General features: G+C 44.1%; 1 protein-coding gene across 3 annotated transcripts in view; it reads right to left on the reverse strand.

Moving 5' to 3' along the window:
* Positions 1–15,072, reverse strand: part of LOC124721145 — a 252,961-nt gene extending 237,889 nt beyond the window's left edge. For all 3 annotated transcript variants that reach the window (XM_047245965.1, XM_047245964.1, XM_047245963.1), the window contains exons 1-3: positions 14,947–15,072; positions 13,612–13,793; positions 13,466–13,517 (exon numbers count right to left, since the gene is read on the reverse strand). In XM_047245965.1, coding sequence (XP_047101921.1) covers positions 13,466–13,517; positions 13,612–13,793; positions 14,947–14,977 — 265 coding nt within the window. In that variant the 5' untranslated portion in view covers positions 14,978–15,072. The remainder of the gene's footprint in view (positions 1–13,465; positions 13,518–13,611; positions 13,794–14,946) is intronic.
* Between the last annotated feature and the right edge of the window lie 209 nt (positions 15,073–15,281).

The following is a 15,281-nucleotide window of genomic DNA, read 5'->3' on the forward strand; positions in this document are numbered from 1 at the left end:
TATTCATCTGCTCAACCATGACATCGATGTTACCGTGTGCGGGCGAGTCAACGGTGACTGTGGATTAGAAAGTTTCCTAGCCCGCCTTGTTTAAAGCCCATATGGACAAGTGTCCATGGGTCTGATGCTGGGGCAGTGACAGGAAGATGGGGAAGAGGTCACTACCACACAGGTCATCATGTGTTCTCCAATGGATAGATGGGAGAAGCCCTGGGCTGCAAATGAATAAATCAATGAACGAGTAACTACCACGAGCAACACTAAAACTTGTGGCGGCCCCAATATTTAAGAGGCAGAGGTCGAATTGAGACAGTAAAGTTTCGACATCTCTGCCTCAGCCAGTAAGTACAGTGCCACCCCACAAGGTGTTACGGGCGTTAACATCTCCCAAAAGTAGAAAAGGTTTAGGGAGTTGATCAATCAGTGCAGCTTATACATTTAGGGGTACTGCACCATCTGGAGGAAGATATACAATGCAGACAGTTATTTCCTGTGTCATCCTTAGTCTGACAGCCACAGCTTCAAGAGGGGTTTGAAGGAGCACAGTTTCACTACAGACTGAGTTTAGGACATAAACGCAAACGCCATGTGACACTCGATTATAGACACTATAGTTCCTGTAGTATCCCTTATAGACGCGCAGGGCAGGGATCAGCATTGCTAAGAACCAGGTTTCTTGGAGAGCAATGCAGAAAGCAGGTGTAAAGCTTACCAGCTGCCGCAGCTCAGCCAGGTGGTGGAAAAAACCCACCGCAATTCCACTGGAGAATGATGTCATCGTGAGACTGGGAAGGCATGGAACATTCAATTAGGCAGCTTATGCCTCAGGGTCACCTGTTGCCACCAACTTATTGACTGAGCAGTCAATATCCATTGTGTCTGAGGGCCTGGTGAGATCTAGATCCTCAGCAGATGCTACAATCTCCACCTTATCCCCAGACACAGAGCTTGTAGGTAGCGGTGGTGTGGGTGTCACTGCAATTTCCTTGATCTTAGGGGTCTTCTTTTCGGACTTTTCTCACTGCTCCTTGGATTTCTCTGGCTGGGAGGGCTTCACTGATTCACTCACCGGGACGGAAGATGATCGTGAAGCCCTACCTGGGGACTTCAGCCACTGGCGGGCGTCATCTTTCCCATTAGCAGAAACCTGGGAAGGGAGTGACCCAAGGGACCCCGTCCTGGTGAGAGGAGCCGAAGTAGACTTACGCTTCTCCAGCTGAGAAGTGGGGACTGGTGTCCCTGATTGATTGGGGGGGGGGGGGGGGGGAGATCAGTGCTCCCGAGATAGGTGGTGTGGAAGCAACAGGGGAGAAGTGTGCCCCCACCATCAAGGAGGCAGGTGTAGCCTCCTGGCTCTGAGAGCTGACTGGAATTCGCGTAACTGATGGTGCTACAACTGTCCTCGTAGCGGCGCCATATGAAGTGGTAATAGCCTAAGGAAGGATGTAGGCGCTCATATTTTCTCTTAGCCTCAGTGTAGGTCAGTTGGTCCAGGGTCTTGTATTCCATGATTTTCCTCTCTTTCTGCAAAATCCTGCAGTCTGGCGAGCAAGGCGAATGATGCTCTCTGCAGTTGACACAGATCGGAAGAAGGGCACATGGATGATTGGGATGTGATGGACGTCCACAATCTCGACATGTGACACGAAATACTGAGGGAAGACATATGGCCGAACTTCCAGCACTTAGAGCATCGCATCGGGGGAGGGATATATGGCTTGACATCACAGCGGTAGACCATCAGCTTGACCTTCTCAAGTAAGGCGTCATCCTTGAAGGCCAAGATGAAGGCACCGGTGGCAACCTGATTATCCCTTGGACCTAGATGGACACGCCACACGAAATGAACACATCGCCGCTCTAAATTGGCATGCAGCTCGTCGTCAGACTGCAAAAGGTCCCTGTTGAAGATAATACCCAGGACCATAGTTAAGCTCTAATGTGGTGTGATGGTAACTGAAACATCCCCCAACTTGCTACAAGCGAGTAATGCCTGTGACTGCAGAGGGTGCTGTTTTTATCAAGACTGACCCAGATCGGATTTTGGGCAAGCCCTTCACCTCCCCAAACTTGTCCTCTAAATGCTCTACAAAAAACTGTGGCTTCATCAAAACAAAGGAGTCCCCATCAGTTCTCGTACATACAAGGTGCCGGAGTGAATAAGGTTCACTGCCATCCTTAGCCTGGCATTCTCCCCATGGTGTGGCCAGGGAGGGGAATCATTTAGAGTCATACTTTCTTGCATTGTACTGAGACTTGGAATGCTTAGAGGCTGCTGGTGTTTAATCACCAGCAAGTGAAGACATGGTACACTTCATCGTGCGTCATACGCCCTGATGCCACCCACTCTGACCATGAGCCCTCCACACGGGCACCACCCAGCCTCAGCAAGTGCCACCTGATAGAGTCCCGATGCCCCAGGGAGATGGGCATCTACTCCATGGCATATGTGGGGAGTTAATGGCGCAGGAATCAGCAGAGTGATCCCCGCGTTGTCAGGGGTCTACAAACAACAGGGTACATGGCAGCCCTACCACAATGGACTGGCTACCATGCTGGATATGAGATGCAAAGATTTCCATGGTCTTCATCGGCGCAGAAAACGACACTGCACAGTGGGTGGAGGAAAATGCACCCAGGAAGGTGTCCTCACTCAAGAGATGGAGGATGAACGGGACTGCACTGCCATGAACGGGACTGCACTGCCATGACAAGAAAGTGGGCTAAAGATCTCAATGCATGATGGACACGATGCACCATGTAAGGCGACCTTTCCCAATTGGCTCGCTCTTCGGAAAAATTTTGAAAAATTGTGGTCAAACCCTACAGGAGACCATCACATAAAGGCCAAAAGATGTGAGACTCCTTTTAGTCGCCTCTTACGACAGACAGGAATACCTCAGGCCTATTCTAACCCCCGGGCCCGCAGGGGGTCTGCAGCAGGTGTAGTAGGCCTTCTCCAAATTGAAAAACACAGCCACAGTCTGGGATTTCCACAGAAAACCCTTCATGACATGGGTGGACAAAGTGACAAGAAGGTCAACTGCAGAACAGCACACTAAGTCCACACTGTGCAGTGGTTTGTAAATTGTGAGACTCAAGCCACCATACCAGCCGTGCATGAATCATACATTCCATCACCTTGCAAACACATCGTATGAGAGAGATAGGATGGTAGCGAGAACAATGGTGTTTGTCCTTACCGGGCTTAGTTATAGGTACAGTACTGGTTTCACGCCAGCATCTGGGAAACATGCTCTGCTCAGATGTGGTTGTGCGTATTAAACAGAAAGTGCTTGCCTGCAAGAGAATGTGCTGCAACATCCGAATGTGAACAGTGCTGACCCTGGGTGGAGGATCAGGACAAACTGAGAGCATGATCTAGCTCACCCATTGTACAGGTGGCATTGTAACACTCAAGATTCTGAGAACAGAAGGATATTGCCGGAGCTGCCTCTGCTTGTTTCCGATGGAGGAAGCCACGGTGATAGTGGAAAGTGCTCAAAATTTCCGCAGAATGGAGGCCCAAGGTGTTGGAGATAGCAACAGGGTCCACGATGACATCACCTGCTACCACTGGGCTGGAAATTGGGGAATGTATCATGGTCCCAGAGAGACGTCGCAGGTTGGCCCACATGACAGAGGAGGTAGTGGAACTGTTAAAAGAACTAGTGAATAAAATCCTGCTAGCTGTTTTGCTATCGCAAAGACACACATCTGTTTATAATGAATGCAGTTTTCCATCGTAGGATGGCGGCCAAAAACACGATGAGCACATGCGTGTGCGCAAATTGCGTCACAGCACGCCTCAGTCCACCAAGGGACCAGGACACGGCGTGGTAAAGAAGTGCGAGGAATGGAACGTTCTGCAGCAGTAAGGGTAACATTTGTAAGATATTCTACCTGCTCATCACAACTGGGGAAATCCGATTCATCAAAGGTCACCAGGGAGGAGTAAAGCCATCAGTCGGCCTTAGTAAGCTGTCATTTGGGTGTGCACGCAGGTGGGGTAGAAGTCAGCAAATGGATAGTACACGGGAAATGGTCACTCTAGTAGGTGTCAGAATGGACCAGTCGAGACGATGGGCAAGCTGGGCAGTGCAGAAGATTAGGTCCAAATAGGAAAAGGTGTGTGAGGAGTCGGAATGGAATGTGGGTGCTCCTGTGTTAAGGCAGAAGAGGTTAAGATGACTGAGGTCAGCCCAGAGGCCACTTCTATGACATGTTCTGGGAGAACCCCAAAGGGGATGGTGCGTGTTAAAGTCACCGAGCAGCAGAAATGGGTGAGGTAGCTGCCCAGTAAGATGGAGGAAGTTTCCTCTGGTTGCAGAGTGATATAAAGAGTACAAAGAAAGAAAGAAAGAAAGAAAGTCAGGTGAGGAAGGAAAAGGCGAACTGCAGCAACTTGAAGTCAGGGAGTCAGGGACTATGAACGTCATCTTGTACGAGTAGCACGACTTCCCCATGAGATGGAATGCCAACCTCAGGGGGAAGGTCAAAACGGACCGGAAAGAAATGCGAAAGCTCAAAGCAGTCGTGAGGATGCAATTGTGTTTCTTGAAGGCAGAGTACAAGGCAACATTGCAATTCTAAAAGCAGCCATAAATCCTCTTAGTTGGATCAAAGGCCATGAACGTTCCATTAGAGTCATAATAAGTAAAAACTGAAGGGGGTGTCACCTCAGTGGCTGCTGTGCACCAGCCTGAGAAGACTTGCTGCTAAAAGGCACAGAGGCAGGAGGATCCTGCTCCACAAGGTCCACAGTAGCACTGGCTTTCTCGTGCTGTCCATCTGCGGAGACTAACGCAGAGAAATGGTTGGCCGTGCCCACCGACAACACAGAGGCCGGCCAGGTGAAAGTATCACACGGTGACATCGTCAAAGAGAATCTTCGAGTCGCACAAGGAGAGGACCATTTGCCTTTGTTGGACTTCTTCGAAACTTTCTGGTTAATAGAGGAAGATTCAGGCATTGGTTGGCTGGAGAGACGTAGGAAGTCTTCACAAGAGTACTACTCCTGTCCTGTCCAGCCTGCTGGTTGTATAGCTGGTGACTTCACCCCTTGAGGCAAGAGTTTGATGGTTTGCTGCACAGCTGGATGATGCTACCTTGATACTGGGCAATTTCACAACCTCAGAGCTGAATCTGATGCTGCATGTCTGTGTGACCATGTCTTTCATGGAGTGAGATGTAGCAAGAACAGTACTGTAAGTGCCAGATGGTAGAACGCAGGGTTTCTGACTAGCCAATAACTTGCACGCAAGCGGGTAATGAACTTTTTGTTTTACCCGGATTTCCTGGACCGCCCGCTCATTGAGATACACAGGGCAATCTCGAGAGAAGGCAGCATAGTTGCCATTGCATTTGATACAGTGGCGAGGAAAAGGTGGACAACTGTCCTCGTGAGCATCCCTACCACAGGATACACATTTGGCTGGGTATCGACAGTACTCTTGAGTGTATTTGTAACAATGACACTGGCAGCAGCACATCGGGTTCGGAATATACAGTCGTACTGGTAACTTCATAGCCTGCTTTGATTTAAGATGGAAGCACCAAACTGTTGAAAGTGAGAAAGAGAGTTCATGTGAGCACCGAGGATGCATCTACTACTTTCATCACCTGACAGACTGTTTTGACACACTGATCAGAGAGGTACATTTGGATTTCTGCATCAGTGAAACTATTGAGCACCCTGCACGTTCAAAAATGGTTCAAATGGCTCTGAGCACTATGGGACTTAACTTCTCAGGTCATCAGTCTCCTAGAACTTAGAACTACTTAAACCTAACTAACCTAAGGACATCACACACATCCATGCCCGAGGCAGGATTCTAACCTGCGACCGTAGCGGTTGTGCGGTTCCAGACTGAAGCGCCTAGAACCGCTCAGCCACACAGGCCGGCCGCCTAATGTAAATAACACTATGGGACGAATTCAGCATTCAGTGGGCCTTTACAAGAACAGGAGAGCTGTGGAGGTGCGAAGCTGCAAGCAGTTGTGCTTGAAAATAAGAAGTAGTCTCCAAAAGCAAAGTGCCATTTCGTAAATGAGAGCAGGATTTCACAGTGCTAGCAGTTGTATCAATGCCTTTCTGAATAATAAACTGATTCATCGTAGCAAAGAACTGCCTGTCTTCAGTACATGAAACCACAAGGAACTGTGGTGCAGCTGGGAGGGTCTTTGAATTATTAGCCTCATTCCGTTTCGCAGACATTGACTGTGAAGATGGTGATTGGCTCAGTGTGAGAAAATCATCCATGATTGCCAGTGCCTCCGATGGCGCACTCCTTCCAATTGGGGATCCCCCTCAGGAGGGGCCACAAACGCCTTAGGTGATTGTTCACACCTCATGTTACACGTCCCTAACACATGACGGGGGGACCAATTGGCAGTTTAGGAAGGTAGCAGCTCAGGCAATCACCCCTCCCTGGGCCTGATCTGTACCAGGGGGAATGTGAGAACCCTACCTGTCAACCCAGGACTGAGAATTGTGTGTGGGCTGGCCTTCAGGAATGCACACAGAGGAAGAAGAAAAAGAGAACCTCAAGTGCCTAAACGGATGAAGGGTAGGAGAAGGCAAATGAAAGAAAGAAAGAAGGAATGAAAGACAGTGGAGAGACTTTTCCGATATTGGCGACTAAATATGCATAAGACACTTCCAACAACATCCCAGACATGTTTCCAAGTAAGGGGAAAATGAATAGCAAGAGACTAGACATGCACTACGGAAGGGAGAAGATGCTGCAAAGGCTGGGGCCCAGTGGAAGCCAAGCACAAAAAAGGCCAAAGAGTGGCAAGCCCCCTGGCAGGGGTATAGCCACCTTTGATGAGGTCAACATCAAGGAAGGTGGCTTGTTGGGTTGAGGTGGACCGGTTGTAGCAAATGGAGGAGAAGGTGTTGAGGTTCTGGAGGAATGTAGATAGGCTGTCCTCACCCTCGATCTAGATCACACAGATGCAATCAACAAACCTGGACCAGGTGAGGGATTTGGGATTCTGGGTGGTTAGAAAGGATTCCTCTAGACAGACTATGAGAAGGTTGGCAAAGTATTGTACTTTTCGGGTGCCTATTCGCATACCCTGGATCTGTTTGTAGCTGATGTGTTCCAAGGAGACGTAATTGTGGCTGAGGATATAGTTAGTCATGGCAACTAGGAAGTTTGGGAACCCATCAGGCATTGGGAAAAGTAGTGTTCCTTCTCGCCATGCCCACAGCTGTATTCCACCATCTACTGAAACTACACAATATCCTTGCCCATCCCCACACAACCCCTGCTCCCCACCCCTTGCCTCATGGTTCACATTCCTGTAAAAGACCTATATGCAAGACCTGTCCCATATATCCTCCGTCCCTGGTACTAATTTCGATAGCCTCTCTAACGACGCTGTCCCAGTATTTAGATGTCTATGACAAGACCCTGGTACGTTGGTAGTCCACATCGTGATTTTCGAGCAAACGATGCTCTGCGACCGCCGACTTGTTGGGGTACCCAAGTCGGGTGTGCCTCTGATGTTCTCGGCAACGATATTCAATGTTGCGCACTGTATGTCCAATACAAGTCTTCCCACATCGACAGGGAATCTGGTATATGTCGGCCTTCCGCAAACCGAGATCATCTTTGACACCTCCCAATAATGCTCACGTTTTATTTGGTGGGCAAAAGACAGTTCCTACTCAGTGTTTCCTCAACATTCATCCTATTTTCTCCAATAGTGTGCAAGTATACGGTATACAGGCAGTGGCTATCTCTTTCTCCGTGCCTTCTTCTGTCTCCACACGCTGTACTGTAGAGGTGGGGCAGAGAGCGCATCTGATCTGCCATTCTGAGTACTTGTTTTTCTGGAATACAGTATTGAGCTGTTCCAGCTCTTGGGACAGACACTCTGCATCAGAGATGGTGTGCACCCCATTCCTCCGCGCAGGGTGGTAGCAGCTATCCGCATGCAAATACAGGTCGGTGTGCGTTTTCTTCCTGTATACCCCGTGGCCCACGGTGCCATCCGCTCTTCTTTTCCTGGAATGGTAATCTTCCTTCTGCTTCAGTCTCCATAGTGAATTTGATGTTCGGATAAATGGAGTTCAGGTGTGTAAGAAGTCTAGGAGCTTGTCCCTTCCATGGGTACCAGATCACAAATGTGTAATCCCCATAATGTAGAAAACAAAAAGGTTTCCATTTGGATGATGCCAAAGTTTCCTCCTCGAAGTACTCCATATAGAAATTCGCGACCACAGGCAAGAGTGGGCTCCCCATTGTGACGACTCCTGTTCGTTCATAGTATTCTCCATTAAAGAGAAAATTCGTGGCGGTCAGAACATGCTTGAAAAGGTCAGTCATCTTCTCGTCAAATTTCTGTGCAATAAGCTCAACTGACTCTCAAAGAGGCACACTGGTGAATAATGAAACAACATCAAAACTCACCAGGATATCTGAGTCTTTCAGCTTGAAGTTAACGAGACATTTTACGAAATCTTCTCTAGCTGGTTAAGCACAGCTGCTTGTCATTTCATTCTGGTACCCTCCAGATGAACATCTGGACATTTACCCCTTTTCTTTCTGGAAGCCTTTTCTTGGGGCTGGGGCTCATTCCAGCCAACTTCACCTTCATCCTCTTCCTCCTTGTTATCCTAATCTCTATTTTCTAGTATTAACATAGCAAGAAAAGCCATTAATCACATATTATATTAGACACAAAAGTTTATTTACATATATCCACAGGCGGAGAAGAGTGGGATCAAGTTGAAAATGATTCAGGAAAAATTGAATACTTGTAAGACAATAGGGGCAGTGGCTCGAAAGCATATTCACATCAAATGTCCACATTTGAATACCTCACTTTGCCAAATACAGATCTTTGAACAGCATAATTCTGTTGGCACTTGTATATACTAACTACAAGTTCTTGTACATGGATACAGGAACTAATGGGTGTGTTGGTAATGCCAGAGTGTTTGCCAAAACTAAGCCGAGGGAATGTCTTATCGACAGATCTATTTTGAACTTTCTTGAAGGCAGAAAGTTGGGGACACGAATACAACAACTCCAATGGTTGTGCTGGAAGATGATGCTCTACGCTACAACATTATGAAGTTGGAGCCTTTGTAGGGAGTCACGTAGGAAGCAAAGTTGTTTAATTACAGGTTGTCACAATGAACAAAACTAGTGGAAAGCACCTTCAGTATTTTTGCCAGCTGCTTCAGAATTTTTCTTACTTTTATATACCTACCTTCAGAAAACTTTTCTTCAATAACATTAGCTGCATACACACTGCATAACTTGTTAACTAAGAAGAGAAAATGTGTACACTCATTAAGAAACTGTCTACACTAGAAGAAAATTGTAGATACCTTGAGTCACAAAGCACCAACAACCGACAGGAAATGCAAACTACGGTTTGCCAACCTGTTTCTGGATGTGCAATACACGGGACAATGATTAGACGAGTTTAAAACATTTTTTAATGGTGCTGTGAAAGTGCCCTGGCAAGTAAATCACATTTTTTCATCAAATGCACCTGCCATAAAATCGAAAGTGGTAATTCCTCTCTCACTCCCACATACTGCATTGCTGACATTTGTCAGTTGGTTGGTCCTTAAATTTTGGAAGAGTGACACAGTACACTGGCAACTGGTAAACAACCTGTGTATTGGGTCCACTTTTCTGTATCTGCAGTGAACAGAAACATGCAAAATATTTGTACATTATGTAAACATGACTGCGACTCTGTGTGTGTGTGTGTGTGTGTGTGTGTGTGTGTGTGTGTGTGTGTGTGTGTGTGTTTTGTATCTTCCGAAGTACATCCTGCTGTATTTTACAGCTAATGCTGTCCACAATTATTTTATAGCTTTCATTTCTTCTCAGCCAGTTTTTATGTTTGGGATGTTTAACATCATAAAGCACTTCATCACCTTCATACATCTCAACTTAGTTGTTGAAACCAACAAGTGAACCTTGCAGCAGTCACATTTATGAACACATTATATGCTCTATAGGTGCAGCAGTGCTAGCATTCTTATCAGTTACATTTCTACTTGCAGTAAATAGATGAAAATCTCTGTCTTTGATCAAATCTAGAGCTACACCCTAGAGTGGATCATATAAATTTGACGAAAGTCAAGCAATGAAAAATCCAGGATGGAATGTAACAATATTATGAGAGGAAAGTTGCCACTCACCATTTAGTGGAGATGCTGAATCACCAATAGGCACAACAAAAAAATTTTCACACTTAAAGCTTTCGGACAATGGCCTTTGTTAACAACACACACACACACACACACACACACACACACACAAACGCAAATTTGACAAAAGGCGATATTTGACACAAAGTTTCCTATTACACTATGTCAATGTCAAATATATTTGTACAACAAGATAATTTGTATCAGTTGCATCTACTATTTCTTGGCTTGTCACTTCAGGTGGCAAGAGATCTTAGCTAAGATATTGGTTTCAGGTGGGAAGATGCCTGTCGGTCTGAACCTTTCAGTGGCCTTTTCCACAGTTGCAGACTTCTGAAATGATTGATTTAGCAGGTCATCAACATGACAATTGGTACCTGACTAGCCCAGTTATCACACAAGACAGAATAACAATAATTATACAGAGGGCTGAATAAGTTCCAGTTGAGTGTGTGCACTTTTCGACTGCTATGGGATGGCCGACTGCACATGTTACTATTGCTACATTTGGCCCAGGTGATTGACTGCAGGGAAATGTGTGTGATATGGTTATCTAATATCAGCAAAACTGTGTTGCAATTTGCATGCTTCCGGAATAGCTCTACATACATTAGAAATATATCTGTGTTCATGTACCCTTAATCAGCCCACATCCAGTTGGGGCATTTTTCATCAATATAGGATTCTGTCTTTTCAGAGCAAATATGAAAAATAATGGAAGATCTATGAAACTCTTACAGTGTGCAACAGTCATTCTTTATTTTGGTCAGCTGAAACATGTTTTGACACCTCTCTCACCTCCAGGAGCAACAAGTTTATGCATATTCTTTGGAACTATTAGAACACCAATTTCACCTGTATTACACATCCAGTTTGGTGGGAACTCATACTATCTAAAGACTTCAATTGAAGTCTGGAAATAAAGAGCTTTCTGCTGATTATTGACACCTATGTTCTAGAAATAATGGTTATCCTTGGCGCTTTCAGGGATGGAATTTCTTTTCATGAACTCTTTTGCCCAATCTCAATCCATCCCACACAATTTTGTTTCCTGAGTGAACGCATGAAATTTTCAATTCCTTTCCGCATACTCAAAAGACAAGGAAGTCTAGAGATTTTCAAAATCACAATGTAAATCTTAGAATCTAGATCTCTGTAGTGTTTGACCATTTCTTCTTTTCCCTATGGCATTAGTACATGTTTGACACATCCCTGAGATGGGACATCTCAGTCAGTTTTCAATCCCTTCTGAATTGTTCCTTCACCACCAGGTGCACAATCGATTTCCCCTCTAAGACATGCCATTTTCCTTCAAGAGTCATGCCTCTTATTAGTGCCTCTGTCCGTGGCTTCAGACCAAAATTATCTCATTAGTAGTTCCTAAAGTGAGTGGGTAAAGTGTTAGAGATACATGTCAGATGTGATTTTGTATTCGACAAAACACTAAAAAGCATTTTTGAAGACATGAGGTGAGACAGAAGCCCACAATGAAGCTGTGCCTCATATGCAACATCAACTAACTAACAAGGCGTTACGCAGCAACTTTAGTACATAGTCCTCCATGGTTATGGATATCGTCACATTTAACGATTTAGATTTTAGTTAATACACAAGCTGGTGAATACTGAAATCTTATATATTTATACCTAAAAGTATGCTTTACCTCTTCGTTCAAGGCACACAGCTTATTGACGATGGAATTCACCATATTGACTTCCTGCTCAAATGACTGCCATTTCAGTGAGCAATAACACACTTGTGAAATGCAACAAGACCTTTGCCCCCACATACCAAACACAAAAATTACGCTGGATGGGACCCCAAGAAGAAGTAAAGTTTTGTAGCTTCTATCAACCATTTCATCACCTTCCAATCTAACAGACACTCAGATTAAAATAACCGACTGATAGATAGAAGTGATAGTGGGCCATGCTGCCAGCATGAAACCAGCCACAGCAGATGAGGCTCTGGATGTATTTATGAAAACAGGCAACACAGCAAGCGCATGGCGCTCGAGAATGAGCTGCGATTGGACGGTGGCTGGCCCTTACCACTTGACTCACTGAAACATCTGTCAAGGTAATTTTAATATGAATATAGCCCTAGCTCTACACAACACATCAGCCTGTCACAACAACCTTAATCTGCAAAAAATAGCTTGTGACATTCACTGGCTTTGCTAACTCACAACCAAACTGAGTGTATTTAGCAACGACTTCTTCAGATGAAATAACAGTAAGTCTACCGTGTAACTGGAGGACAACCTTCCTCCATGAGTGGAAGAGGTAATGTACAAAACTGACTAATGTTCACCCATAAGCTTGTGTGTGTTACATCACAATTAGTAGCAGCAATTATAAAATTTAAGTAGAGCTGTATCTGAATTTTTACTGTTGGACACTTCATTCTTCAACCGAAAAAAAGTGCTTCTGTGCATATATGCCATCTTTCCTAAATATGTAATATATGCACATGGCACAATCTTGAAAGGAAAACTACAACCACTGTCCACCCTAACCTACAATTATACCCAAATTACCCCACATTCATAAGTCTTAATTTTCTAACATACTACTGGTGACTTTTCACTAATTTTATGAAAATTGTGTGTACCTTCATTGCATTACTGAGAGAAACATCTACTTCAAAATGGCACTACCACTGTGGCCGGCAAACTTAAATCACATTATAGACATCCGTGAAGTGTAGAATATGTATTTAATTTGATTATGTAGGAAGATTAGAGGAAGAATTATGAAAATACTCATTTACACCCACATACCCCAAACAACCCTATAGGTGAATTTTGGGTGCAGACAGTGCACAAAACTTGACAGAAGACAGCAGTCTGTTCATTTCTGCCTGTGAGAAACCAGATGCACTAACTTACCTCCACCACAGCCTTACTTTACACCATAATATATGGGCACTGTATGTAACAAATGTCCTGGGAGTGCAGTAGTATTCCTCATGGCAAAATGGGAAGATGCACACGAATAGAATATAAGTAACCATGAAGGGAACTGTGTCAATTCAACTTTTATAAACAAACACCACTTCTATAGCACACCACTGGTACTGGTATTTACCTATGTAACAATACAAAATTTAAAAAAAAAAAAACCTTACAAACACCTTAAAGGATCAACATCTCTAGACTATAGCAAAATGCATTCCACATAGCAATGTGAATCAATAACACCTATGAAAGAGAAAGCTAAATATGCTCAACCAGCTTCACCAGTTTCCAACATTGGTTGTTTCCATTGTGCAACTTACGTGTGAGGTACAGTTCGAAATACATGTCCTCCAGGAATGCAAAAGGCTCATCCTTTAGGGCGTGCAAAAGAAGAAATAAAACAAAACTTAATGCAATGCAAAGTTAACTTAATTCATACACAATTTAATTTCTGCTGTGAACTTACCTTTGCTGATGCAATCAGTGCTTGTGCAATATTCACTAAACTAAGAGTTTTCTTATGTCTCTTTAGCGAATACAAAACTTGTCTCCAAGTGACTTTGCGAAAAATAGGCAGCACATGTTCTTCCACTTCATGAAACCTAAATCTTCTGCACAGTGTGGCAATATTCGCCTCAAGTGAAGTGCCTACAAATCAAGCACTCAAGTTAACGATGACTCTGCTAGCACACCTTTAATAATCTCTAATAATTATCCATTTCACTCTAACAGTACTAGCCTTCACCTTTACAGACGACTACATTTTTAGAGAGGTATGTGACACAGCATTAACGAATCATGGTAATTAGTTGGTTGATTCTGGGAAGGGGACCAAACAGTGAGGTCATTGGTCTCCGGATTCAGGAAGGGTGGGGGAGAGAGTCCACCATGCCCTTTCAAAGGAACCATCCCGGCATTTGCCTGAAGTAATTTACGGAAGCATGGAAAACCTAAATCAGAATGGATGGGTGCAGGTTTGAACTGTTGTCCTCCTGAATGTGACTTCAGAGTCAGGTTGAATCAGGTCTTTCACACAGATTAACGATAATAGTCGCACATAACAGTTTTCTCAGGGAACTGAGCAGGAAGGGGGATTGGCATTAATTTCTACCAACATAACAGGAAACGTTACAGGTACCAAACACAAAAAAAAAAATCAACATTATCCAGATTTATGATTTTTTCTACGCTGTATACTTAAATTCAAACTCAACGTATGCGACACATACACCATGGTACATGTCCACACAAGATGAGTAAACTGTGTGTGAAATGAACTGTTCGTTAGGATTCAGCTATTACCAGTCCTGTAAATCACATCTGATAAGACTTCTACGTCGTTCAGTGTATTCAAATGAATTTCTATCAACCATTAAACAACTGAGACAACAAAATTTCTAGATACTTACCTTGGCTAAAACGGCCCATTCTGTTCGTTGTTTCCAATTCTTGGAAATTCAGTTACCGAAAAGTGCTAAGAATCGAGTCGACGATTACAATTTTGTAAATAGTAACTAAAGAGTGGGACTAGGAAGAACTTGTAAAAATTCTCCGTTTAAATTCACAGTACATAGTGCGCGAGACGTTTAAAAACTAATTCTTGGATAACATTGCATACATCATACTTAAATAACACTCTACACACATTACCAGCCAATATTCCACTTGGCCAGTCCCTCAAACCATATACATAAAATAACTAGTACATTCAAAACGGAACATAAACACTGCAATAAAATACTTTAAAATTAGCGAATACTCAATTTTACAATACTCTATCCCGGCATTTTAATATACTCACGTTTCTCTTTATGTGAAATTCGTCGTTTCATGATGCAATTCTAGCCACTTGTTGAATTATACAATACTCCAATAGGTAAACATTTATTCCCTGCACTCAAATTCATGTCTACGCGCCAGACGACATGTGAACAACTGCCGTATTCGAGCCGAACGATCTATCGATAGTGTGAATCTTCGATGATGATCGGCTTATTTATGTTTTATGTATTTATTCATTAAGAGGTCATCTTACGATGATGCGGGATTTGCCATCATAATATAATAAAAATCAATAGCTCATATATATATCTGTGTGTGTGTGTGTGTGTGTGTGTGTGTGTGTGTGTGTGTGTG

Source organism: Schistocerca piceifrons, chromosome X (genome assembly GCF_021461385.2).
Source record: "Schistocerca piceifrons isolate TAMUIC-IGC-003096 chromosome X, iqSchPice1.1, whole genome shotgun sequence".
In the NCBI taxonomy this organism is placed as follows: Eukaryota; Metazoa; Arthropoda; class Insecta; order Orthoptera; family Acrididae; genus Schistocerca; species Schistocerca piceifrons.